The sequence below is a fragment of the Pollicipes pollicipes genome, unplaced genomic scaffold (assembly GCF_011947565.3).
Source record: "Pollicipes pollicipes isolate AB1234 unplaced genomic scaffold, Ppol_2.1 Scaffold_4002;HRSCAF=4701_pilon_pilon_pilon, whole genome shotgun sequence".
Lineage (NCBI taxonomy): Eukaryota > Metazoa > Arthropoda > Thecostraca > Pollicipedomorpha > Pollicipedidae > Pollicipes > Pollicipes pollicipes.
This window is the reverse complement of record NW_023596420.1, coordinates 9,548,373-9,574,427: the sequence shown is the minus strand read 5'-3', so window position 1 is coordinate 9,574,427 and position 26,055 is coordinate 9,548,373. Positions and strand designations below refer to the sequence as shown.

Sequence of the window (26,055 nt, the reverse complement as noted above, 5' to 3'; positions counted from 1 at the left end):
TCGGCCGCGGGTCGGCCTGCCAGTCAGCCACAGGTCGGCCTGACAGAGTTGGCCGCGGGTCAGCCTGACAGAGTGGGCTGCAGGTCAGCCTGACAGAGTCGGCCGAGGGTCGGCCTGACAGAGTCGGCTGCGGGTCGGCCTGACAGAGTCGGCCGAGGGTCGGCCTGACAAAGTCCGCCGCGGATCGGCCTGACAGAGTTGGCCGCGGGTCGGCCTGCCAGTCAGCCACAGGTCGGCCTGACAGAGTCGGCCGAGGGTCGGCCTGACAAAGTCCGCCGCGGGTCGGCCTGACAGAGTCGGCCGCGGGTCGGCCTGCCAGTCAGCCACAGGTCGGCCTGACAGAGTTGGCCGCGGGTCAGCCTGACAGAGTGGGCTGCAGGTCAGATTGACAGAGTCGGCCGAGGGTCGGCCTGACAGAGTCGGCCGAGGGTCGGCCTGACAAAGTCCGCCGCGGATCGGCCTGACAGAGTTGGCCGCGGGTCGGCCTGACAGAGTCCGCCGCGGATCGGCCTGACAGAGTCGGCCGAGGGTCGGCCTGACAGAGTCGGCTGCGGGTCGGCCTGACAGAGTCGGCTGCGGGTCGGCCTGACAGAGTCGGCCGCGGTTCAACTGCCGCGCCACTCACCCTTGTCCTTGGACTCCTCCTGCGCCTTGAGCGCCTCCTGGATGGTCTGGATCTGCTGTGACACGGCCGACAGCATGCGCTCCTCCAGACGGTTGAATTCGTCGAAGCAGCCCCAGGCGCCAACCTGCGCAGCCGATCACAGGCAGGTCAGAGAGGCGCCGGCAGGACAGCCTGGCCTCGCGGCCCGCTCCAGGCCGGCTGACGGGGCCGACTGACACGCCGTCTGGGCCTTCAGCGCACGTCCTGGCGGTATCGCACGCGCGTCCAACGGTAGCCCCAGATTGTGAAGACGCCAACGGTCTATCGGCGGCGGCGCCGTGGTCTCGGCCCAGCGCCGGCCGGACAGCAGCCGGCGCTGGCTGCAGACGTGATTCGCGACTCAAGGAGCAGGCCCACGGCCCTCTCGCCTCTCACACGCCCCGTACAGTGGCTGCCGCGTGGCCGTCGACAGAGGGGATGCAACGATCAACGCAGCTAAACGGCCGCGCCCCAGAACATATCATCCGGCACCAGCCAGCGGACAAACACGACGCGTTCTACCCTGTCCCAGGCGACCCCGGCCCACGCACCTGACACAGGCCGAGCAGAATCCTTCTCCCCTGATCCAGGCGACCCCGGCCCACGCACCTGACCCAGGCCGAGCAGAATCCTTCTGCCCTGATCCAGGCGACCCCGGCCCACGCACCTGACACAGGCCGAGCAGAATACGACCCATGGCCTGCACGTCAAACGTCTCGTCGCAGTTGAAGACGAGCACGAACTTGCCCAGCTGGTTACCGAGCGCCTTCACCGACTCCGTCTTGCCGGTGCCAGCCGGGCCGAATGGCGAGCCGCCCAGCTTGGCCTGCAGGGCCTGCGCCATCGTCAGGTAGCAGCGGTCCGTCAGCGGCGTCTGCACGAGCCGCTCCTGCACGCCCAGGTACTCGAAGCCGTACGGGAAGCGCGCATTCGCCATGTGGATGCTCAGCTGGCGCAGCGGGTCCGCCTGCTTCGAGTCCCAGTAGAAGCGCATGCAGCGCAGCCAGTCGAACGCCTTGGGCGAATCCACCTGCCGGCCGGCAGAGGACGGTGACGGCGTGGAAGACTGTACGGTACTGCCGCCGGCTCGACCTCGCATGGCGCGACGTCCGATCGGAAGAACATGAACTTATTAACCAATCAAGAAGTAGTCTGCAATGCGCATAATGCTGCTTTATTCTGAACGCATCGCATCCATGCATTCAATTATGGTAACCTTTCCTGGAAGTAAAATAGTGGTCAGTGAGTAAATTGCCTGGTACAGAAACGTAATTTATCTCAAACCTGAATGCAAGCCATTGAGTGCTAAGTGCCCGTGAGTACTCTTAAAGATGTATCAAAGGTACACCTAACTCTACATCAACACTAAGTTTTCCGTCACGTCACGCCGGCGTCGGTCGCTGTGCACGTTACACCAGCCTACCCCGCGACCCGACGTCTCTGCTGTTGCCAGAGCCTCCCCTGGCGTGGCACGCCAGCCACCCCACCTTATTGTTGACGAGGGCCGCGAAGGACGGTGCGCTTGTGGACGAACTCGTTGATGAGGTGCTCGAGCTTGACGCGGCGCAGCGGCGGCTGGTCCTGCAGCACCGAGTCGGCCAGCATGCCCAGCATGTCCTCCACGCGCTGCAGCACGTCTGGCAGCTGGGTGGCCGGCTGGCCGGCCAGCGCCGTCTCCACCTCCTCCGTCCACCAGGTCTGCACGGCCAGCAGCACCAGCTGCGCCTGCCGAGCGGGCGCGGACGGGCGGCGTCAGAGCGGGACCGGTGCCGAGCGGGCGCGGACGGGCGGCGTCAGAGCGGGACCGGTGCCGAGCGGGGCGCGGACGGGCGGCGTCAGAGCGGGACCGGTGCCGAGCGGGCGCGGACGGGCGGCGTCAGAGCGGGACCGGTGCCGAGCGGGCGCGGACGGGCGGCGTCAGAGCGGGACCGGTGCCGAGCGGGCGAGGACGGGCGGCGTCAGAGCGGGACCGGTGCCGAGCGGGCGCGGACGGGCGGCGTCAGAGCGCGACCGGGCGCCGGCTGTCGGTGAGCGGCCAGGGAACAGTGCGGCGGGCGCGGACGGGCGGCGTCAGAGCGGGACCGGGGCGCCGGCTGTCGCCGAGCGGCCAGGGAACAGTGCGGCGGGCGCGGACAGACGCCGCCAACAGTTCCTCCCTCCGTGGAGCCGGCCGAGACACGTTTACGTACGAATCGGACACGGACGAAGGGTTGAAGGCAGGACCGGGCGCGGAGCAAAGATTACGAGCAGCAGGTGAGGACACAGACAAGCGGTAACGGCACACGCAGGGAGAGCCTGACATCGGTCGGCATGCAACGTGGAGCCCAACTGGGCCCCGTTTGAACGTGCATTCCTCCACTGGCCAGCCCCATATGTCACCTAGGCACAGCCAAACCAGCTCCCGATTAGTTGGACACAGGCCAGCGCACAAACCAGACAGTGAGAGGCGTCGAGCGTTCCAGCCCGCCCGGCGCCCTGGCGTACCTGATAGCCGTCGCACCAGGTCATGAAGTCGGCGGTGGCTCGCGGGCCCGCCATCCACTCGCGCAGCGTGATGATGGAGCGCGCCAGCCCGGCCGCCAGCGTGCTCATCATAGTGCGCTCCACGGCGCTCAGCCACTCGTTGATCTTGGGGTGCTCGGCAATCACGATCGGCTTCTCGAAGATCACCTGGCGGCCGGGGTCAACTGCGCTCAGGCCGGGTCAGGCAAGGCCAGTCGGGAGTCAGCTGCAGTCAGGCTGGCTCAGGCAGGGTCAGGTTAGGTCATTCGGGGCCAGGTTGGGTTAGCTGGGGCTAACCTCAGTCAGGCTAGGTCAGGCGGGGGTCAGCTGCGGTCAGGCGGGGGTCAGGCGGGATCAGACGGAGGTCAGTTGCGGTCCGGCGGGGTCCGGCGGTGTCAGCGCTGCCAGACGGGGGTCAGCTGACCTCAGGGGTGAGAGGCAGCGCGAGCAGCGCGCAGGTCACGCAGTGCGGCTCTCTGATCCGGCCCCACCCAACGGATGGCTGGGAGACACAGATCAGGCAAGCGGCCACAGGCCACCCAGGCCGGTAGAAAAGACAGGGGGGAGGGAGGAGGGGGAGCGGCCAGCCTTTTGGGAGCCTGCCATGTGTTCGGGAAGAAGTGCCTAGGTGACCTGGCTCCACCCATGGCGGGATCGACAGGCGCCAGGGCAGGGATCACCGCAATGGACGGATGCGAATGATGAGCTCATTGTTCGCATCATTGGCCTGTGTGCAAATCTACATAGAACGCAGCTTGGAACTGTTAGAAATTGGACACGAGCACCATCCATGTGAGTCTAAATCCTTCAACTTTCGCAAGACATGCATTAGCGATGATACATGTGCGAACCTTTCATTAAACAACGGCACAATAAGATGTCAGCCTTTCTTCCAAACCAACAAAGCAGAAGCTCGCCACTCAGCCTAACACATTTGCGATTCTTAGAACACCTGGATATCAAGGGCGCCACCACATAACATTTGGTCTGTGTGCATGCCTCACGCACAGAGCATCTGGGAGCCATTAGCTTGCATGCCTCATCTGATTTAACTTAGCTTTTCTCATATATTTTGCCTGCAGTAACAGGGTTGTAAATGCGGTGCACATTGCCAACATGCCACACGAGTGTGAATAGTTCATAACATCAAACATGCAATTCGCATGCTGCCAGAATAGCAACGACAGGGCTCGCTACAACCTGCCCCTCAAACGGTGTCTACCCAGCCAATGACGGTAGGTAAAACTCTACCACGAGCAAGGAGGGTAAGATGCTGTGTTTTCGACAGCACATCTGTGACTGAACGCCTACGGGTATCCAATGACATGCTCAACACCTATGAGTGTTGGTGAAGCCCCCGACAGCGCGGATCGAAGTCAACACCCGACCGTAGTGGCACGCCACCCCATTCGAGTGGCGTGTCCGCAATGCCATCTAGTGGCGCTCCATACAACTCGGCGACCAAAGCGTCACTAGAGCTTCCGCCAGATCCGGCCACACGGACAGACCGACCCAGCCAAACTGTACACTCCAACGTCCCAGTTGCTTCCTCTTCCCCGGGGTTCAAAGCCTGGCTCCTCCCCTATTGGCCCTTCCTGCCAGGGCAAGAGGGAGGCGGCGCCCTCTAACCTCAGCGACGAAGGGTGCCGTTAAGCGCCAATGGCATCACGCCTAGCTACTAGGCTCAGCGTATGCTCGCTGTCTGAGCAGAGGCGAGGGGGTCGGACCATCAGCGCTGCGGTGGGGGGGGGGGGGGGGAGCTGCCGCGAGCGTGTGCCGTAGCGGGACCGTGCTGACAGCGGCGGCGCGGCGGTGCGGTGTGTGTGTGGGGGGGGGGGGGGGGGGCGGCAGCGGCGAGCGTGCGCTGTAGCGGGACCGTGCTGGCGGCGCGAGCCGGCGCACGGGTCTGGTCTCGCAAGCTCGGCTGGCGGGCGGCGAACGGCGCGGCGCCGACTTACAATCTCGGTGGCGCGAGAGAGAAAAAGAGAGGGCGAAAGGGCGTCTGAGAGCGCCGCTCCAAGGGAACACCACCACGTCACCACCACACGCGACAGCGATGTAACATTGCGAGAACAATGGGCCTCTCAGTGACATATTGTTGAATATTATACCACTACGAGCCAGCCCCGCTGATGAGCACCTCAGCAACCGTCGTCGCAACCAATTCTGGCCACTTCACTGCAGTCAAACCGTGACATCAACAAGAGCATGCCTACAACACGCAGCAGGAAAACAACCTGACATGAAATACGCATGCGGGAAGACTGAGGCCCTCAAACAAACTAGTTCACCTGGTGAAAAGTGCATGGCGTGGCGAGTTCACGCATGGATACGGAAGTATGGAGACAAAGGCGCATTTAAATGCGCGAGTATGCGTCGATAGACGAGTGCGCATGCGGGCAGGTGCGCGTCCCACATGCTACGCGTACTCGGCTCTCGCAAACGGGTGCGCATGTGCGCGCCGTCAAATAGGCCGCGCAAGTGATCATCACCGCACGACTGCGCGTATCGCAAAGATGCGGCGATACGTGGCAGCCATATGCCTGTGATGGGAGGCCAGGGATGTGCTGGACGGTGAAAGGCCTTGTCGGGAGCGTTTCGAGAAAAGATTCGACTCAAGACCTGGGGCAAAATATCTCGAGCATTTCGCCACAGCCCCGTGCACAGGGGCGTTGACTGGAGTCCCATCTGGCCACCGCGCGTGCGCTAACCGCGCCACCACACCGGCGCGGCAGCAGCCGGCGCCGTCTCCGCACCCCAGCCGCGCCCGGCGACACTGGCGGCTCTCCACCTACCTCTTCGCCCTCGCGCGAGGCCACGCCGCGGATCTCGGTGTTCTCCTCGTTAAGCAGGATGGCCGCGATGCCGGCGAACATCTTCTTGAAGTGTTTCTGTAGGCGCGGGATGTTCTTGCTGTTGCCGATGATCTCCAGCAGGTCCTCGTCGCCGACGAAGTAGAAGCTGGAGGCGCCGGCGGGGCCCGGTCACCCGAAGGACTCGTGACCAAGGGGAGGGGGCAGCCGCGCGAGACGGTGCCGCGGCGGGACAGGGCATCCTGGGCAGCAGTGACCGCCATGAGGACAGGGATCGCGCCATAGTGGCCCGCCACGCCACGTGCACGACTACCACGCGCTGTACTCGTCAACGAACGGTAAAAAATACTGACGCACTGGAGACGGAGGTGAAGCATCATGACCACAATTATTTCCATATCGTTATCACGCCCTCATGCCCCCTCCCCCCTCCCTCTTCCGATAACCATCGACCTCTAGCGCGTCAGAACTGCACAGTCAGCGTTAACATGCTACGGCATATCTCCGCAGCAACTGAGTGTAAACACGTGATGCCAAATGAACATGTTTAGTCTCCGCTTGCGCGCAAAATCTAACTACGCCATAACTAACCGCCTAACAGTTCCATGCGACTTCCAAAGACGTTTCCGTTCGGTGGCGGCACGCCAGCGCCTCGTCTCTCACCGGGGGAAGCTGGAGCGCTCGCGCTCCAGGTACTCTCCGAGCGCCTTCTGGATCTTGCCGAGCAGGTCGGCCAGTCGCTCCAGCGAGCGCATCACGCCCTGGATGTTGAGCACGTCCAGCACCATCGGCGACTTGGTCACCTTCTTCATCAGCGTCAGGAACTCGGTACTGCGAGCGGGGCGGCGTTCTCACCGATCCCACACACCAGCACTGAGCAGGTGACAGCTCTGGACGAGGGCGGCGGTCCTCGTACAGAGCGCGTTGGAATACAGAACGTAGAGCAGGTGGGCAGACGGAGCCGGGACAGACAACGCGCTTATTGAGTCACCCACAGATTCGTCCTGCGTTAGCCACGTCGTTCTCAGCTTGAAATCATGCACAAATGTTGATTTTTTAGTCATTTTCACCACTTCAGCCAGCCGTTGTCCACCGTAACACAGCTGGTAATCAGCATCTGGCAGTCGACAACGAGCCCAGTGAATCCCACGAGGTTTCAAACGCCGCGACCCGCAGTCAAGTGACTATGAGTTGCCTTCGAACTAGCCTCAACCACGACCAACCTGATGCTGGCAAAGCGCGACGTCTCGACAGGGAGCAGGGTCTTGATGTCGGAGCTGCCGGAGAAGATGCCCTCCAGGTAGACCCAGCGCCGCTGCACCACGATCCAGACGTCGAACGTGGCATCCACGCGGTTCAGCTTCTCCTCCCAGGCCACGGCGTCCTCCTCAAACACCTGGCGGGGGGGGGGGGGGGGGCACGGAGGGTCACCTCAGGCCAGCGTCCTTACCCTGTCACACCGCAGCACCGCAGCACGGCCACGTCGGGCGACACTACACCGCCGGACTCACGTGCCCCGCAGCAACTGTGCCAACCCATCCTCGATCAGTTCTCAGCGACCGCTCCCGCGAGATCTGGATGTCAATTGTCTGTGGGGTGCGGCGAAACGCCACCGACCGCGCGCCACAACGAATATCGGGGGCTTGGTGCCGCGTGCCTCACCTTGTAGTAGGGCGATAGCTTCATGGCTGCCAGCGAGTTGATGTGCTCTTTGACCTTGGTGAAGAGGTCGTCCCAGCCGCGGATCAGCTTGCACTTGTTCTGGTAGTTGATCAACTCCAGCTGATACGTTTGCCAGCAGTCACGCACCTGACGGTCACGTGGAAAGGCGTTCACCGGTCTCGGCCGGATAAAATACCGCGGAGCCGACGGCGCCGCGCGGGCATGAGCGTCGCCTCCCCATTATTAACGGGCTATTCATTGAAACACACGCGCCAACACCGTGGAATGGCGGCATTCGAACACTACGCGCACGACAAGAACAGTTAACATGTCAAGCTTGCAAGGGTGAACGGAAATGTCCAATCGACATTTGAACAGCGAAAAAAATCAACATCAAACGATTTCATGGCTGGATAGAAAATCTTGAGACCACAAACGGAGCTGCCTAAGCCTCGTGGCTTCCGCATCCCTTCAAGTTCATCCCAGAGCTGGTGACCCAGGCGGGCGGCCTGACCTGTTTGAGGAACTCCTCGAGCGCCATCTCGCCCTGCGCCACCAGAATCACGTCCTTGACGATGTGCTCGTTCTTCTGTAGGTCCACGTCCCAGACCTGAGCCAGCGTCAGTTCGCTCAGCACCCAGCGCACGCGGAGCTGTCGCTGCAGCTGCTTCCAGTGCCGCTCCTTTAGCGCGTCCGACTTCAGCTCCACGATCAGCATGTTCACCTGCCAGCAGGGCGGAGTGTCAGTGCGGTCACCCGAGCGCCGGGCACAGGGCCAGCGATGGCATCTCAAAGCGGCGGAAGGCCACACTCCATAGTGGCGAGTGCCAGACCGCACACCTCAGCGCTGTCATACACAGACAACTCGTGCGTGCCATCTGTGACTGCATGAGCACACATGCACTGCACATGGCGTGACAAGAAACAACAAAACTGCATATAGCATAGCATACATAAACAACATACCTAGCAGCTTGCATCTAAGGAGAGCATTTTGAAAGACAAATTGACCATGGTCGGCTAAGTTCGACTGGCCACCATTGACGTAAGAACGGCCTGAGCTCGACACGCCGACGCCCCCCCCCCCCCCCCCCCCCCTCTTCCCCACCCCAGGAGTCCACTGGACGGCCTCCGCGCACCGTTCGCTCCGCCTACCTTGGCGTATCCCTGGAGCACCTTCTTGACGTACTCATAGGACGAGTACTGGCGCAGCCGGGTCGGCAGCTCCTTCAGCTGCGTCAGCAGCGCGTCCAGCTGCTGGCGCAGCTTGCGCGGCTGCACGCTCAGCCAGGGCTTCTCCTTGATCTCGTCCAGCTGCTCCCAGATCTTGCTCAGCTCGGACCAAACGCCCTGGCCACCATGCGCAGCATGTCAGCTCATCGTCGTCAAACAGCCACAACAGTGCTCAACGCTATAAAACACCACGCTCCACACATCAAAACACCTGTCGCCGAGCGGCCAGGGAACAGTGCGGCGGGCGCGGACAGACGCCGCCAACAGTTCCTCCCTCCGTGGAGCGGGCGGAGACACGTTTACGTACGATTCAGACACGGACGAAGGGTTGAAGGCAGGACCGGGCGCGGAGCAAAGATTACGAACGGCAGGTGAGGACACAGACAATCACACATCCACACCGCTCACCGGATCATTTGCAAGCTTCGCCGGATATATTAAGGCAAAACCGAACATGGGCTGAAGCGGTAGCTTCTGACACAAGGCATTGCTGCCATACCAGTGCAATTAGGAATGCTCTTGTGCCAACAAAACGTGTTGTGGCCCACCTTCAGATCGTGCAGCTCCTCGAAGGCGACGGCCAGCCGGTCGTCGGCGGCCGAGGCGACGGCGTCTCCCAGCTCCAGCGCCTCCTTGGCCCGGCTCACGTTGTCACGCTCCTCCTTGAGCCGCTGCAGGCGCGCCTCCGAGAGCTGCAGCTGCTGCAGTGCCTCCCCCGGACGGAGGTGGCCCTCGACCGGCTTCTGCTTCTCCCACTCGTCTGCGGAGGGGGGCGGGGTAGTCACACACCGACCTTTGCCCGTGTCATCATACAGGCGCCTCAAGTGGCCTGTACGGTGACAGCTTCTGGTCCTTCCACTCTTCTCCTGGCGGGAGGGTCCGGCTGCCAGCGTTTCACCAAGTGTATTAGGCGAGCAGTAACTTGAGTAAGTTTCAGAAGAACCCCCTCGGACACGGCCACTGGGCCGGCCACCGCTCGTCTCGCGGGCGGCGCCGCCACTCACTGAGGTAGTCGTTGGTGCGCGCCTCCACCACCTTGTCCTCGGCCACGATCTTCATCTGGAGGCTGGCCACCTGTGCCTGGATGCTCGAGTCCTTGCGCTTGATGATCTCGTTGAAGGCGCCCCACTCGCCCTCGATGTTATCCACGTGCAGCCAATTCTGCGGGAACTGGAATCGGTGCCGCTCCAGGATGCACTGGCCGTCCTTGTACAGCTCCACCTGGCGGCGGGTCACGACGGGTCACGCTCCGGTCACGGGGTCGCCGCCGACGCCGACTCGACGAGGGTCGACCCCCGCTCGCGACGGGCAGGCACGGCAGGACGTGCGCTGTTAGGTTGGCAGACCGATACCAATGCGGCTTGCCATAAAGCGAGAGCGTGCTTCCGGCGCCGCTCTAACCGGAACTTTACGCCGGAAGGGAAACCCACACAAGGACGCCAGCAGGCAAGCTCTACCAACATTTCGAGCCGCTTGCCCCTGTTCCATTTCACACCGAAAGCCAGTAAAAAAGCTTAAGTTGCAGTCCCCACCAAGAGTTTTTAAACTGGCCGGATGGCGCCGCCAGCCGCGCCAGCGGTACTCACCTCCTTCTCCCACTGCTTCATCTGCCGCTTCAGCGACTGGACGTAGGTGATGAAAGTGACGGCGTCGGAGGTGCTGGCCGCGTCGATGCTCTGCAGCTCCATGTCGTTGCGAGACTGCCGGACGGTGCATTGGGCAGTGCTCGTTACGCGGCAGACGCACGCAAAGGTGATAGCAGTGAGCATCCCCGATCATCTGGGCGACCGCCGATGCAGTCACAGCTCTGCTGCGACGGAACCGGAGCCAGTCCGCCAGTGTCGCAGCACTTCAGGGATGTGCTATATCTAACATGATCGTCCTTGACAGACGGCGGGATGGCCAGTGGAACAAACAGTCGGCAACAACGAACTGCTCAGAGTACTGAAGATGCTTGATGTCTACGTCACGTCTCAGCCCAACTAAACGCTTCGCTTGCCTCTCGCTCCCACCAGCTGCACATAACCTCCTTAGCCTACCGTTCCCAACACCCACGCCCCGAAGCGCTGGCCGCCGGCGGCGGAGCCTCACCTTGGAGACGGTGGCGTGGAACTTCGTCATCTGGTTGCCGAGCAGCGAACCGAACTTGCTGAGCACGTCCTTGTGGATGGCGTCGTACTTGAGCGACACCTTGGACTGCACCTTGCCGTAGTCGATGATGACGGGGCCGAAGGCGCGCCGCGTCTCAGACGTGTCGAACGTGGCGCGGCGCTTCCTGGCGGGGCGCGGCGAGGGCGCTAGGTGAGCGAACGAACGGCTTTTGGTGAACGGCGGCGAACAGGTGAACGACCACGGCCTTAGCAACGAAAAACATTCACAGCTTTCTTCGTGCCAGACAATGACAGAAGGCAACCGACACGTGAAATGGTAAACGGACGCCTACGCTTAGTGTGCCGAAAGATATTACAGCAAAGGCTCTACTGAGTCCGCGTAGAAACGGAGTATTCTGAAATGGAACATCGCACGGTGTTGGAGGATTATTCACAGCACCGCCCTCTCGGCACAAGGTGGCACCGCCAGCCGATGATCCCCGCACATGACCGCGCCTCACTTCATCTCCTCGGCGCAGGCCATCCACAAGCTGACGTCGTCTCCCAGATGGTTGAAGATCAGATCGCTGTTGAGGTCCCACAGCTTCTGGTAGGACAGCCACTCGCCGACGTAGCTGTTGATCTGCGGAGCGATGCGGCCGGAGGCGTTACGCTCGGCCCACGCTCGGGCCGGCGGCGCAACCAACCCACACAGTCCGCACACGCGTAGCTCCGCCAGCTAACGGAGCGGCCCGGTCGCCTGCCAGCGGCGGCAGGCAGGGGAGTGGCGACGCTGCAGTCGACTCCACGCAGGCACGTCTGTGCTCATACCGACACCGGTCTCTCGACCGGACCAAGGCAACGCGCTGGCACCGAGACGCCGGCTCCGTTGTCATCTGACGCAGCGACGCCGCGTGAGATGGACAAGGCAGCGTATCTGCAGTCGACACACGTGCAGAAATCAAGACCGCATGACCACCCACAAAGCATCAGGTTAGTTCGATGTTGGGACACCAATCGCCCTCCTCAGCCGTTCGCGCGCCGTCGGCGACGGTGGCGAGCAGAGCGACCGAGCTCAGGATTGCACCCGCGTCCGGCCCCCGATGCCCCGCGCAATTCCGAGCCGGGCCGGACGGGGGCGTGACCCCCCGCAGCTCGGCGAGGACCCCACCTCTCGGCGCCTCACCTGTCTGTAGATGTTCTCCATGGCCTCGTATGCGGCCGATGTGACGGACTTAAAGTCCGGCATCTTCTTCAGCAGGCCTTTGTAGCTGGTGGGCGCGTCGCTCTTGGTGACGCCGACCTGCGGGAAAGCCCGGCGGCGTCAGCACGAGCAGGTCACGGGCAGCGTAACCAGCACGCTAACGGGCAGCTGATGCTGCGGGGCTCGGCACCTGCGGGAAAGCGTGGCGGCGTCAGGACGAGAGCCTCAGCAGGTCACGGGCAGCGTAACCAGCACGCTAACGAGCAGCTCAAGCTGCGGGGGCTCGGCACCAGCAGTGGAGACAACAGACCGCTGAACCAATGTACAGGCCATTTTCAATCAATGCGTGACATTAACCACCTCCTCCACACAATCAATCAAACCACCGTAACTTGAGACGACGTGTCACCACGGGTCTGTATCGGGTGCGAGCCTCTGGCAGGCAGACACGCGCCGCCCAGCATTGATGGAACCATTCAACCATTTCACTCAAAATGGCTGGGTTCCAAAGTTTGTATGTTTGGGGTTAAGTGAACATGTGCATAATTGCAGTGCAAGCACAAAAAACCACTGCCAGTTTCATCCATTATTGGTACCACCATTATCCCCTCCAGCGAATTTAGCCGTAACTTTGCCTTCAATAATCTGAAAATGCCAGGAGCATCACTTCACTATCATGGCAAGTTCAGACCGACGGCCCACCTCACCACGGTGTACTGTATGTGGTCGTTTCCCAAACGTCGTAGTCTGCCCCGGAGACCGCCCCGCGCCGCCAATCCGCCCCGGCCGCTCCCCGGTCCCGGGCGACACGCGGCGGCGCCCCACCTGGTACCGGCGCCTCACCTGGTGCCGGCGCCTCACCTGGTGCCGGCGCCTCACCTGGTACCGGCGCCCCACCTGGTACCGGCGCCCCACCTGGTACCGGCGCCCCACCTGGTACCGGCGCCTCACCTGGTACCGGCGCCTCACCTGGTACCGGCGCCCCACCTGGTACCGGCGCCCCACCTGGTACCGGCGCCTCACCTGGTACCGGCTGGACTGGATCCGGCTCAGCGTGATGATGATGTTCTGCCAGGCGAACAGCTGCTGCAGAATCTGACTCCGCGCCTCCTGCACGGCCGGGTGCAGGTGCAGGTTGTTGTAGGTGATGCGCAGCTCGTGGACGATCTCGCTGATCTGTCGGGCGGCCGGGGGTGCGGTCAGACGCCGGCGGTGCGCGGCTGCCGCGGTGTACACTCATCAGCAGCCAGCGAGCAGCCGGCCGCCACTGGGCGCCCCGCACACTGGCGCGCACACAGCCGGACAGAGACGCGGCCGCGACACACGGCCGGCCCACGGCGCTGCAACACTCGCGACAGACAGAGAGGCGGTCAGACAGACAGTCGACGGACAGAGAGGGCCGCGACACACGGCCGATCCACGGCGCTACAACACTCGCGACAGACAGAGAGGCGGGCAGACAGACAGTCGACGGACAGAGAGGGCCGCGACACACGGCCAGCTCACGGCGCTACAACACTCGCGACAGACAGAGAGGCGGGCAGACAGACAGTCGACGGACAGAGAGGCCGCCGTCACACCACTCCACACCCTCGGCGAGCAGCGCCCCCCCCCCCCCTCATGCAGAAACACAAGCGGCCTCTGCCGTCTGCCTGCGTCGCCGGGCGACACGGCCGGCGTCGACTAGGGATCCTTGATGCGATGCCACACTCACCGCCGGCTCGCCGCCCGGCTTGCTGACGGGCACCACGGGCTCCGTGTCCATACTGGTGTCGACGTCTTCTTTCCTGCCGAGCAGGGCCGCAGTCCACGCCTGGATGCCGGCCTGGAGCCTGCCGCAGCGGAGGTCAGCGTCACCGAGAGCCGGGGTCAAGGCACGGTCAGCCCACGGACGGCGCCACCCTGATGACGCGGTACGTGGGATGGAAGGTCAGCAACAGTGGAGCTTCTTCGTCAGTAGGTGCGTGCGTGCGTGCGTGCGTGCGTGCGTGCGTGCGTGCGTGCGTGCGTGCGTGCGTGCGTGCGTGCGTGCGTGCGTGCGTGCGTGCGTGCGTGCGTGCGTGTGTGTGTGTGTGTGTGTGTGTGTGTGTGTGTGTGTGTGTGTGCGCGCGCGCGCGCGCGCGCGAGTTTGCGCTTGTGTGTGTGCGTTTGCGCTGGTGTGTGTGCGTTTGCGCTTGTGTGTGTGCGTTTGCGCTTGTGTGCGTGCGTTTGCGCTTGTGTGTGTGCGTTTGCGCTTGTGTGTGTGCTTGTGCTTGTGCTTGTGCGTGTGCTTGTGCGTGTGCTTGTGCGTGTGCGTGTGCGTGTGCTTGTGCTTGTGCGTGTGTGTGCGCGTGATACCTGTGTGATGCTATGGCCGCTCTGAACTGAGGTAGCCCCACTATCCCTGTGACTTCAGTCGTGACTCTGTGACCCTGCTGTGACCCCAGTCATGACTCTGTAGCCCATCTGTGACCTCGACCGCAACACTGTGACCCCGTGACCCCAGCCGTGGCCCTGCGACGCACCTATTGGCCAGTCGCTGCTCGATAGCCTCGTCCAGCCGGCTGACCCAGGTGCCTAGGTTGCTGTACTGGTGCAGGCTCAGGTCGTCGATGGCCTTCTGGATCTTGTTCAGGATCTCCGCGAACGTGGCGTGCGAGTACGGGCACGACTCGAGCAGCCTGCGGCGCCGGGAGGCGTTAATGCGCCGCACCCGCCGGCCAGCGGTTACACGGCCCACGTCGACACCACCCGTCACTCGTCAGTGCACGGCTTCGTCTCGACGCACCCAGCGGCTCAGCGCCATCAAAGTACCGCGCTCGCATGCCTCAGCGCCGGTGCCTACGCGGACGCCCGCCGTCCATTGTCCACTCGGTACGACCGAGCGGGCGGTGCGCATGCGCACGTACATTCAGTGCGGGCGCACGCGTTCCGCCCGCTTTGCTTCAAACTCTGCTGTTCGCGGTGAGCGGTGCACTGTGGTAACCTGGCCATCCGAATGAGTGACACGATGCCGCGCGAGGGGAGCGCAGACGGAGCACGGCGTCAACGGCAGAGTTGGCCACTGCAGCCATAGGTCACGAAAAAAACTGTCACGGATGGCCGACAAGAAATCTAAAGAGGACAGAGCAGGCGGGTGGGTGCGGCGCGGCGGCGCAAAACCGTGTACATAATCGAGCGATACCTGATGTCCATGTCGATCTGGTCTTGAATGATCAGCAGGTCGTCCACCATTTCCTGGAAGTTGAATGTGGCGTCGGCGAAGCGCTGCACGTAGGGGTCCAGCTTGTAGGACTCCCAGACCAGCTGGGTGCCCTCGGCGATCAGGCCCTGAGAGTCGCGCCGCAGCCCGGCCACCAGCAGCTGCACGCTGGGGCGATCCTCCATCTGCCGAGAGCCGGCGGTGCGTCATGGTCATAGCCAGAGCCCGCGCGCACAACGAGACGCCGGGACTGCGCAGCCATGGGAGGGTCTAGCCCCCACCCCAAACGGCTTACATGGTAGACATGCCTAACACGGTGGCCGGGAGCCCACCAGATATCCGCCGACGACTTTACAAAGGACGTGAATGGTGTCAGAGTGAGAGAGGTCACCTATCATCGACGGTAAACTGTAAGCAACCAGATAAACACCTTGAACCAGCCACCTCCCACCTAGGAACGCGGCGATGTACCCATGGCAGCGGCACATCTCACAGCCGAGTCCTCGCGGTGACGCCACCTCGAGCGCCATCTGTGCACTTCCGTCATTAAAACGCCACCAGCACAGATGTCGGCGGCGCCCAACGGCGAGCATGGAGGCCATTGGGTTCGCTACAGCGCCCGGCGCCGGTACTTGGCGCGGCCCGCGCGGGGAGCCGCCTCAACCACCCCTCGTCTCTCACCTTCTCCAGGGTGCGCTCGTACGTGCGCACGCTCTCGATCAGCGAGATGGCGAACGGGTACAGCTGGTTGGCCGTGTGCGCCTTGTTTACGATGGCGAGCGGCACACGGAAGCCCAGGCACTTGAGGTTGCGCACCTGCGGCGAACGGCCACTCAGGCGTCAGTGGGCGTCATCGTAGGCGAAGTTCAAGGTCAAGGTCGATCAGCGGTCGTCAGACGCGGCCGCGTGCTGGACGGTCATCGCGCCACGCTCGTTTATCGGCCAACAGTCAGAATCAGCCCACCGATCAGGCTTTCCACGCCAGATTCAGCCCTGACACATCACACTTCCTGAAGTTAGGCCCATGAGGAACACATCGCACGCTGATCACAATCAGCAGCAGGAGCCCTCCCCTGAACGCCCGTCAAAACGCCACTCCTTGCCACCCTTCTCCCACGCTACTCACCTCCTTGCTGAGCGTGATGATCTCGGGCAGGAAGTTGACCTTGAGCTTGAGCAGGTTGCCCTTGCCGGAGCGGCTGCGCTGGGACTCGATGGTGAAGATCCGGCCCGACACGCCCAGGTTGCGCGCCTGCACCTTCTTGGCCCAGTCGTCGAAGATCTCGGTCGTGTTCAGCTTCAGCCGGAAGCTGTCGCTGTCGCCCTTCAGCTTCTGACCCTCGACGTGGTTCTCCCAGCCCTTGCCTGTGCGAGCCAGCTGCTGTCAGGCGTGCACACGAGGCCCCGCCCGAACGCAAGTCCTGGTCAGGCCCCGCGCAGGTCGCAGACTGACTACATCAGGCGCGGCGGACTGCCCTTGACCGAGGCGGCCTCACTCCACTGACAGGCACTCAGTAGCCGTGACATGGCCCGTTTCAGAGTTCCGTCGGTGCTCTCCATGGATTTATGAATGCCAGCCCGATGAGAGTTACCCACAGTCGCAATCATCCCCCCCCCCCCCCCCCCCCCACCTCGCCCTCCTGAACTAATCCATGTGACCAGTGATAGCGTGAACCAGTCAGTGAGGAGCAAGGTTGGACTGATCCCTACCAAAACTGGCGTCAGTCGGAGCGGGGTCCACACAAGAGACCCGTGGCAGGGCCCGTACATGGCCCCATCTCCGCCCCCTCAACCCACCCAGCACATCCCCCGTTCCCCACCGCACGGCCCGCTCGACAACATTCCCCGCACACCCTTCACCGCCCCCTCCCCTCCCCTCCCCACACACACACGCACAAGGCGACCTGTCAACTCACCAAGCACATCCTCGACGCGTTTCATGTAGGTGCCGAGCTGGCGGTCGATCTGCTTGGCCCAGAGGATGGACCCGGAGACGGGCGGTATATCGCGCACCTGGCTCATGCGGCATGCCTTGCTCTGCGGATACTGCACCTTGAACTTCTCGTGCAACGACTCGATGTCCTCCTTCACACGCGTGATCAGCTGCGTCTGGTACTCGCGGATGGCGCCGCGGATGTGCGGCCGCACGAACAGCGCGTTGAAGCGCGAGAAGATGCTGGTGGGCGGAGGGACGAATCAGCGGAGTCGGCTGGGCCCCGGGCTGGGGCCGGGTGGGACGGCTCGCGGCAGCCCCGGCCAGACTCCGCGCAGGAGATCAGCAAACCGCTACCACCGCACAGATGCCAACACTATACCACACTGGCACTTATCTGTAGGAAACCGCGGCGAGACCACTCGGGAACTGGCGCGGTTATTTGGGCCAGTCATTTGGGATGCGATGGCCCAACGCAGCAACAGCCACGCAGCACTGATCTCCGCACATCAGACAGTACGGACACCAGCAGCATAATGAATCACGTCTCCATATTCACAAGCCTATCCCAGCCCTGTCCGGCGCCTAGCCCCTGACCGCGCCCGGCACGACCGCGCAGCCAGAGACCCAGCGCCGGCGCGAGCGCCGGTCGGCCGCGCCCGCCGCTCACCGGAACATCTCGTTGGCGTTCTTGGCGGTGCCGAGCTGGTCCCGGAGGCGAGCTGTGATGCGCGCCTCGACGCGGTCAATGCGCTCGTCGTAGCGGCGCAGCGCCGCCTCCCAGGCGTCGCTGCCCTCCTTCCCGATGTCGAGCGAGTCCACGTCCTTCACCTGCTCGTACGCCAGCTGCACCTCCTACCAGGCGAAGAGGCGGGGCAGGGGGAGGGGAGGCGGTCAGCGCCGGGATCAAGCCGACGCACGCAGAGGAGGGGCGGCGTCACAGGACGGCCGAGATGTGGCCGCGGTGGAACGTTGGCAGGGACACCAACTACCCTCAGACGTGAGGTACGCGAGGCTCGGCGATAGCCCATGAATTAACAGGCACGAACACACCGCATCAAACGTATTTTGCTGTGGTAAGAGCTATGACACAACGCACGACATGGTGGGCCAGCGTTATTATCACATACAACATGAAGTCACGCAGACTAAACCAGGGGACATTTAATGGTCCCATGTCATGAATTCTGCCATAAGCAGAGACTCCGCCCAGATCAACCCAACGAGCGTCGTCACCACCACGCCGACATCTCCACTCCATGGCACTCGGTTTCCTACCTCGATGGCGTTGGCGTCGGCAGCGTCCAGCGAGAGCGGCTGCGGCGTGGCCGGCGTCGGCGGCGGCGGCGCCGTGCCGCCCGCCAGGCCTGGCTCATCGGCCGGCCGCTGCACGGTCGGCCGAAGCACGCGCACGATCACCGTGCGCAGCTGCTCGTGCTGGCGACGGAACTTGCGCATCTGATCCATGCGCGCCTGCAGCCGCTTGTGCGCCGGCTGCACGCGCCACGTCATCTTCATGTGTTCTTGCTTCTTCTTCATGATGTCGCTGGCGGCAGGTTGGGCGCGCGGTCAGCCGGGGTGTGTCACGGAAACACGGCGGCAGCGGCGTCGCCGGACACGGAGGGACAACGGGAGTCGCAAGTCGGTGGTGACAGGGGTCGCAGACCGGCAACTGCGCCCACCGCTGGGGTGTTACATGTCACACATCCGACAACCAGAGACCGCTGCTTTTTTGGCCGCGTCGAACGATATCTTAAAAGGAGTGTTCCACATTTGTATTTGGTTTTGAAATGAAATGGCCCTCTTGGAGATCATGCGGTGCAGCTGACAGCCCTACTCTGCCAAAGACCTAAAACCCTCCAATTTCTGAGCTGCAAGCCCGCAAAGATGTGCAGACTTTTTCAAGGTTACCTAGGCATCCACGACGCTATGATAACGGACATTCAAACCCTGCCATTCGGCTGACCATGCTGCGTTCAAGGTTAAGAACAATAAAATTGTGGAGTCGTTCATATCTGGCATTCGTAAGGAAAATTTCTTCCTATAACGGTCATCAATTGACTCTCAACCAGTGATGTGCAAGCTATGCAAGATTCTAACACGAATCACGTTTCGTGCAATATATAACACAGAGCTATACATTCTTGCTAGCTATTACTGAAATAAGATTTGCAATCGAATAACTTGAGGGCGGCGCTATAAATGAGTTTGCGAATCCAGGTAAGCACCTTAAACTCACGGACAAAAATGCACGAACACCACGAGAAATGGTCAAAGCGCAAACAGCTAACGAAATTTGGTTCTTAGTTCAGTACACATCTAGTACCATCGCGGGCCACCTCCCGGGAGATTGAGGAAGTACAAGTGAGTGCATTCATTGAAATGTTCCCTGAAGCAATCAAGCAATGACGTGTTAAGCATATGTACTAAATACGTAAATCCTGTTGTCTAGAGCAGTCCTCTCCACTCATGAGTATACCAATAATTATAAGTGAGCTTGTTTCATCACATCTGATGCTTGCTTCAACATCTTCAAATGTGGAACATTCCCTTCAAGCAAGTGCATGACGTTTTGCAGACGGTCTCTCCACCCAACACATCAAAGAGCGATACAATATGGCAAAGTGCGCATGCCAATCTAATAGCAGTTGCGCCGAGCAGGCACCGCGCGTCCCTACTGAGGGCTGAGGCTGAAGACGCCTGCATGTGCACCAGCCCCATGCTGAGTGGGCGTGCCCGGCAGTGGGGCGCATGGTCGCCGTCACGCTCCCCGCCCACTGCTCACCGGAGCAGACCCTGCAGCTTGTCGTACTCGTCGTCCCAGCAGGTGAACACCTCGAAACACTGCGTCATCACCTTCTCGAAGTCCTCGAAGCTGGCCTGCATCATGCGCCGCGTTCCCAGGATCTGGCGACACCCGGCGCCCGGCGAAACAGGTCACAAACACGGCAAAGCACCGCTGGGCGCGTTGATGGTCTGCATAATAAAGTTTGAAGACAATAACCCCCAACCGCAATTACACACCGGACACGTTCGTATCGTGTGTCAAAAACTAAAGGCCCTTTAAACGCACTACCAGGCAACTGCATGAACACTTAAGTGAAGCAAGCACACAGTGTAAGCCAGTATGGACACTAGGATGGATGGCAATAAGTCCAACTACACAAGAGTGGGTCGCCTCACCATGTCTGCCCTCATCAGAGCTACCACCACCTCCCGCGGGTCGTCCCAAACTGGGTCGACTCACCCCCCCCCCCCCCCCCCGCTTACCTTAGCGGCCAGCCGGCGCCGCGCCGCGCCCTGGCTGGGCGGTGGCGGCGCGTCTCACCTTGAGCAGCTGGTGCATGAGATCGCGCGAGATAGCCTCGACCAGCCGCAAGGCGCGCACCAACGGGTACTTGGTGTTGCGGATCTTGCGTAGGTGGTGGAAGACGTTGCGCAGCGCGGTGCGCAGCCGGTCCAGCTCCGTGGAGGCCAGCAGCTCGTTCAGCGGGAAGTCCTTCATCAGCGGGTTGTAGTCGTTGACCGTCGCCAGCGCCTGCTTCAGACCTGCGAAGACGGCGGGACCGCTCGGTAACCATGACACGGGAGATTTTAGGGACGGCCCAAGACGCGTGACCAGTTTTGGGTTGGTAGTATGGTGGGCTATCATTAGTTCGTCACGTAATCTCAGTCAAGGAACTAAACGGAGTAAAGCTAAGTAAGGGAGCTTTGTAAGTTGACGTGTGGGATGGCTTCATCTAAGTTTTACGACAGATCACGATGTTTAGACACGTGCTTACACTAATAACTTCCGTCGTACACCAGCTCCCCAGATGAATGAACCCTTAGCTGGTTTGGATTCTGGGCGCGAATGCTAGCAGTATACTATGGAACCTCGAAGGCAAATGTACAGACAATCTGTCTTGGGTATAGAACGAAGGGTGGGAAGCAAACAGTGATTTGGTGGGATGTTCCACAATGTAACGGGTGTCACTCCACGGGTGGAGTAATCTTCCGCTCGGCGGGCCAGTCGTCTCCGTATTGTTCCAATTGAAGTCACAGGCCTGACGGCGATCCCGCCACTAGTCGTCCATAACCCACCGGTGTCGGCGTCGAAGCTGATGGTGGCGTGGAACCGCTTGCCGTGACGCAGGATGTCCAGCGTGAGCGCCACCTCCAGGCTGTCGCGCTTCTCCTGGATGCGCAGCAGCGCGCGCTCCAGATTGAGCCAGAAGCTGATCTCCTGGAGGGCGGTGCCCGAGGCGGGGTCGCGGTCCAGCCGCGTCACCTGTGCGGTGGGCATGGCATGGAGACGTCAGGGCGCCACCGGCCACACAGGCAGCCAGATGGCGCCACCACACCCCCACAGTTACACGGCCAGGACAGGGCTGCACAGGACACATATCGGGGACATGCCCACCGACGCGAACGTACTACGCGAACCATAGCCACGCATCCTGCCACTGCAGACTGCCACGCATCCTACAACCAGAGCAAATCCAGGGTAGATCCACGGAAATCGTTCAGCCCACTTGCTAATGGTGTTGGGTCTGTATCTTAGCACCGTTCCATCGCCACCAAGTTTGGAAATATCAAGTTCGCTTCTGCACATTCTCCGACGCTTCACCTTTTGTATTTCGCGGATCCAGCGATTGACCCCATTCTGCAGCTGGTTGAAGAAGCTGGAGTCGTCGAGCTTCTCGCCGAAGTCGGCCACCTGCGGCTTCCGGCCCTCGTCCGCGCATTTCTTGATCACCTGCCGAAAACAGCAGCACGCGAATGTTCGATGCCTTGGCAAAGAGCACCACCAATCTCCACGGCACTCACCCCGCCCCACCTCGCCATTCAACGGCGGCCGTGCCCTTCATAGTGACCAGGCCGTGCCAGTGCCGCCCCGACACATCACAGCGCCGAGCTCGGCCCGAGTCTGGCCTGGCCCTGCTCGGTCTCCGCCGAGGTGGGCCTGCGCCGCCCGCTGCCGCCCCGGCCGGCAGGAGGGCCTCAGCCGTCCCCGACCGGCAGGAGGGCCTCGGCCGTCCCCGACCGGCAGGAGGGCCTCAGCCATCTCCGGCCTGCAGGGGGGCCTCGGCCGTCCCTCGACCGGCAGGAGGGCCTCAGCCGTCCCCGGTCGGCAGGAGGGTCTCGGTCGTCCCGAACCGCCCCGACCGACAGACGGCGCGCCGTACCTGCGCCACCACCGGGTGGACCTGCAGCGTGATCTCCGGGATGTCGATGTTCTGCTGCAGGTGCAGCAGGCCCATTTCCAGCTCGGCGATCTTTTTCTCCACTGTCGGCGCCATCTTGTCGCCGTCCCTGGCGACCCAGTGGCGGTTAGTTTGGTGCCGCTGGTCGATGACGAGGCACCTACAGAGCGCTGACAGACGCAGGTGCGCCCAGCGATAGGAGACTCAGAGGCGCGGCTTTGGGAAGGCGCCGTTCCAGTTTGAAACATTCTCACCGATGCCAACACTTCCAGCGCAACGACTTCCAACTCCCGCTAGTAACGGGAATAAAACGATATGCCGGTATACCCCAATAAACATGCTACTCATAAGTAGTCGGGCAACAACCACGCCCATGGTCTTCACACCAACAGCTACGCCAGACCAGGTCCAGCTCACACGGTCACCACAAATAGCGCTGATCGGAGACAGCGCTCCGCTCCCAGCCGCCGGCGTCACCTCACCGGTCGCCCTTGCCCGACTCCTTGACGTAGGACTTGAAGAAGGGCGAGACGGCGCTGCTGATGAGCGTATGCAGCGTCTCGTAAGGCGATCCCTCGTTCAGCGTCGTCATCAAGCAGCTGGGTGGTGAGCGGCTTCTCGGCCTCGAGCACGGCGCCACGCTTGATCAGCACCAGGCTGCCGGCACGCCGCGGCGCGACGGGTCAGCACGACCCGGGTCACATGGCGAGCTGTTGTTGTTATCATTGGGGCTTTACGACGCACTCAGCTGCTGAGGCTACATGGCGTCGCCTGCCTCTCACCCTGACAGGAAGGGCGGGCACGGCGGGGAATCGAACCCCGTATCTCTGGTTTCCCAGACGCGCAGTGCATAACGCAGACGCGTTAACCACTGTGCTACCAGCACCCCTCACATAGTGAGCAGGCTGGGAGACAACTACGCCTCTTGTGGTCATGAGGGACAATGACAAGCAGGGACTATGTGAACGGTCGCGAGTCACGTGGTCGACAAGAACAGAGTCAGCAGCTGCGGCCGGCAGGGTCGGCGCCGACCACAAGGCCACCATCACTGCGGAGACCCTCGACACTGCCAGGTATGTAACGTCACACTTTGCAAGTGCTGTCTCATCCTCCAGGCCTCCCTCGCACCTGTTCATCTTGGCGCTGGTGAAGTGGACCTGGTTGGAGATGAGGTACTGCACCAGATCGCGGTCGTCCTCCTCCTGGCTCTCCGACTCCTCGTCGGCGTCTGCGGGTGTCACAGCACCTCTCAGCCGAGCCGAAGTCTAAACCGCTCACCAGTCACGAGCCGGGCACCGATGGTCCGGCCCGTCATCAGCCCGGCGCGCCCACGCTGGATGCTCGTGTAACAGCAATGACGCTCGAACACTCACATACAAACAGCCCCCCCCCCCCCACATAACCTTATCACCTGACCTCCGAGCTCACCCTTGTTGGAGACGCGCTCGATTAGCAGCGAGCGCGTCTGCGGATCGCCGATGAACTTCTTGATGCACTCCTGGTTGAGCCTGTCCTCGAGGGCGAGCTCCAACGAGTGCGGTAGCGTCGGCGCCTCCTCCAGCATGACGCCGACGGCGCGCCGCAGGTGGTCGGCGACGAGGCCGGCGTCGGCCAGCGCCACGGCCTCCTCGGCCGCCAGCTCGCCGCGGCTGTCGTCGGCCGCCTCCGACATCGTGACTGCAGCGCCAGATACAGGCGGCAACTGCCGGCAGCCGCACAGGGTGAGGTGCTGCTCTCAGTGGGCCAGCGTTGCAGCTGGCAGGGGACTGGGGTCTTGAGCTGTTGCTGAGCCAGTCTGTCCAGGGTGGCAGCATAAGGTGACTTGGGCGATAGGGACGCAAAAAACTGTTTTATGCTATTCTACCCTAAGCTCTGGTTCGCTGCCTGTTACTCATCACAAAGCTCAGCCAATCAATTAGCATCAAGCTGGATAGTGGTCCTATCACTACCTAGGTGCCTCAGACCTGAGCAACCAGCCTGGCAGGTCACAACCTGTCATGGTCTGGGGTCAAAGTGCTAGAGATTAGCAACTAACAAAACAATGTGTATGCCAAAGTCACTGGGAAGCCAGAAGCATGACACAATTAATTTAGGCATATTACATGCTAAAATGAATTTACACCAAGTGTGTAATATCCAGAGTATGTCATAGTTGTCAGATTGAAAATTTGTGGAGCAAGATAGAAGCTGGGTGACAGTACAAAGCACTGAACCATCAGCAAATAGATACATACATAAAGCAAACATTGAAAATTCATCCCAATCTTGTAGAATTCCAGTTGATAAAGGCAACATGGTCTAAAAAGGAAGTGACATATCTATGATGTAAGAAATAGGTCAAATAAATTGACTAAGAGCTGCCCTCACCATTTCACACCATACACATAATACTTTAGCTTTGCTGAAAACCTAATTACCTGAACTGAGCCCTTTTGCTATGAACTAGAAAAGTGAACCATTTTCCGAACTATTGTGAAGTATACATGTTACAGCTTCTTAACCACATGCCAGCAACAGCACAATCCAGGACATATTTGCTGCAGAACTACACCATACACCCTACAATATAAATACAAGCAATCATAGTTTTTTGTGTAGTCAGCACCAAATTTAGGACATAAAGAGCCAGTTTTTCAGGATGATGTGATGCTGCAAGGATCATTTTTGGCAAGAAGTCTGAAAAGCTGGTACAATTTGGTCTGACTTGACTTGTGGACAATTTTTTGCAGAATGGGCCGCTATCACCCAAAAAGACCGCACAGGCCCATGGGACATGGTTACTTCTGACCCCACATCCACAACTTCTCTTGCCAAAATGTGTGCGCTACAGGTGGCCACAGCTGAACCCATATCTTATACATTCCTGAACCTGTCAATGATCAACCCCTGGATTTCACCTTTATAATAACTATACTACGCAGCTACGGGGACCAACAAACCTTGTTAATCGTGAGAATAACGCCCCGTCTGGCACCAACTCAGAAACGGACTCAAGCACACCCTTCTATCGATCCATGACTCATCGATCCCTAACCTTCGCGGCGCCGCACCCGTCGAACAACCACACCCGGCGACACACACAAACATTTGCCGGGGCAGCGGACACCACACGAGCTCATCCTAGCCAGCATGGAAACACTGAAAGGCACTCATCTATCACTAATGAAACGCATACCGCCAAATTACAACCACCTATACGTACATTCTTAGCAAATTACAGCGGAACTGTCGCACCACACCCTCAAGCAGGCCAGCGGAGGCTTCCACTGTTGTCACAGTACGTGCTCCCAAATTCGACTAGGGCTTCCAACTATACTAAGTAAACCGACTAGAACCACCCATTCTGCCAGCAGGCTACCAAAAGCGCGTTCGGCCAATGGAAAATTATTCAATGAATAATTATCTCTCCAATAATCATCTGCGGAGGTTCTCCATTTACACTCGGCCGGTCCGAAAATTGTCCCCCAGGTTAGTCTTCCATGCGCCATCCGCAGCCAACGGTCATGGCTACGCAGGGGCGGATCCAGAGGGGGGGGGGAGAGGCCACGGGGCCATGGCCCCCCCCTGGGGCCTGAAGCGGCCCGTCTGCTCCGAGGGGGCCCCATAGC

The 26,055-nt window shown here is 61.0% G+C and overlaps 1 protein-coding gene across 1 annotated transcript in view; it reads right to left on the bottom strand.

The window, feature by feature from the left end:
* Positions 1-25,709, bottom strand: part of LOC119093778 (dynein heavy chain, cytoplasmic-like) — a 55,772-nt gene extending 30,063 nt beyond the window's left edge. The window contains 36 exon segments of the mRNA XM_037216787.1: positions 626-749; positions 1,311-1,673; positions 2,131-2,148; positions 2,150-2,368; positions 3,128-3,313; positions 5,941-6,106; positions 6,622-6,789; positions 7,182-7,354; positions 7,621-7,767; positions 8,135-8,344; positions 8,776-8,970; positions 9,402-9,613; positions 9,858-10,074; positions 10,440-10,553; positions 10,945-11,128; positions 11,465-11,586; positions 12,130-12,246; positions 13,171-13,323; positions 13,862-13,979; positions 14,652-14,807; positions 15,311-15,513; positions 16,010-16,144; positions 16,455-16,693; positions 17,245-17,504; positions 17,932-18,116; positions 18,540-18,807; positions 20,047-20,168; positions 20,590-20,810; positions 21,345-21,531; positions 21,871-21,999; positions 22,430-22,556; positions 22,930-23,042; positions 23,044-23,104; positions 23,576-23,675; positions 23,876-24,149; positions 25,650-25,709. Of these exon segments, the coding sequence (XP_037072682.1) occupies positions 626-749; positions 1,311-1,673; positions 2,131-2,148; positions 2,150-2,368; positions 3,128-3,313; positions 5,941-6,106; positions 6,622-6,789; positions 7,182-7,354; positions 7,621-7,767; positions 8,135-8,344; positions 8,776-8,970; positions 9,402-9,613; positions 9,858-10,074; positions 10,440-10,553; positions 10,945-11,128; positions 11,465-11,586; positions 12,130-12,246; positions 13,171-13,323; positions 13,862-13,979; positions 14,652-14,807; positions 15,311-15,513; positions 16,010-16,144; positions 16,455-16,693; positions 17,245-17,504; positions 17,932-18,116; positions 18,540-18,807; positions 20,047-20,168; positions 20,590-20,810; positions 21,345-21,531; positions 21,871-21,999; positions 22,430-22,556; positions 22,930-23,042; positions 23,044-23,104; positions 23,576-23,675; positions 23,876-24,119 (5,956 nt within the window). The 5' untranslated portion in view covers positions 24,120-24,149; positions 25,650-25,709.
* Positions 25,710-26,055: the final 346 nt, after the last annotated feature.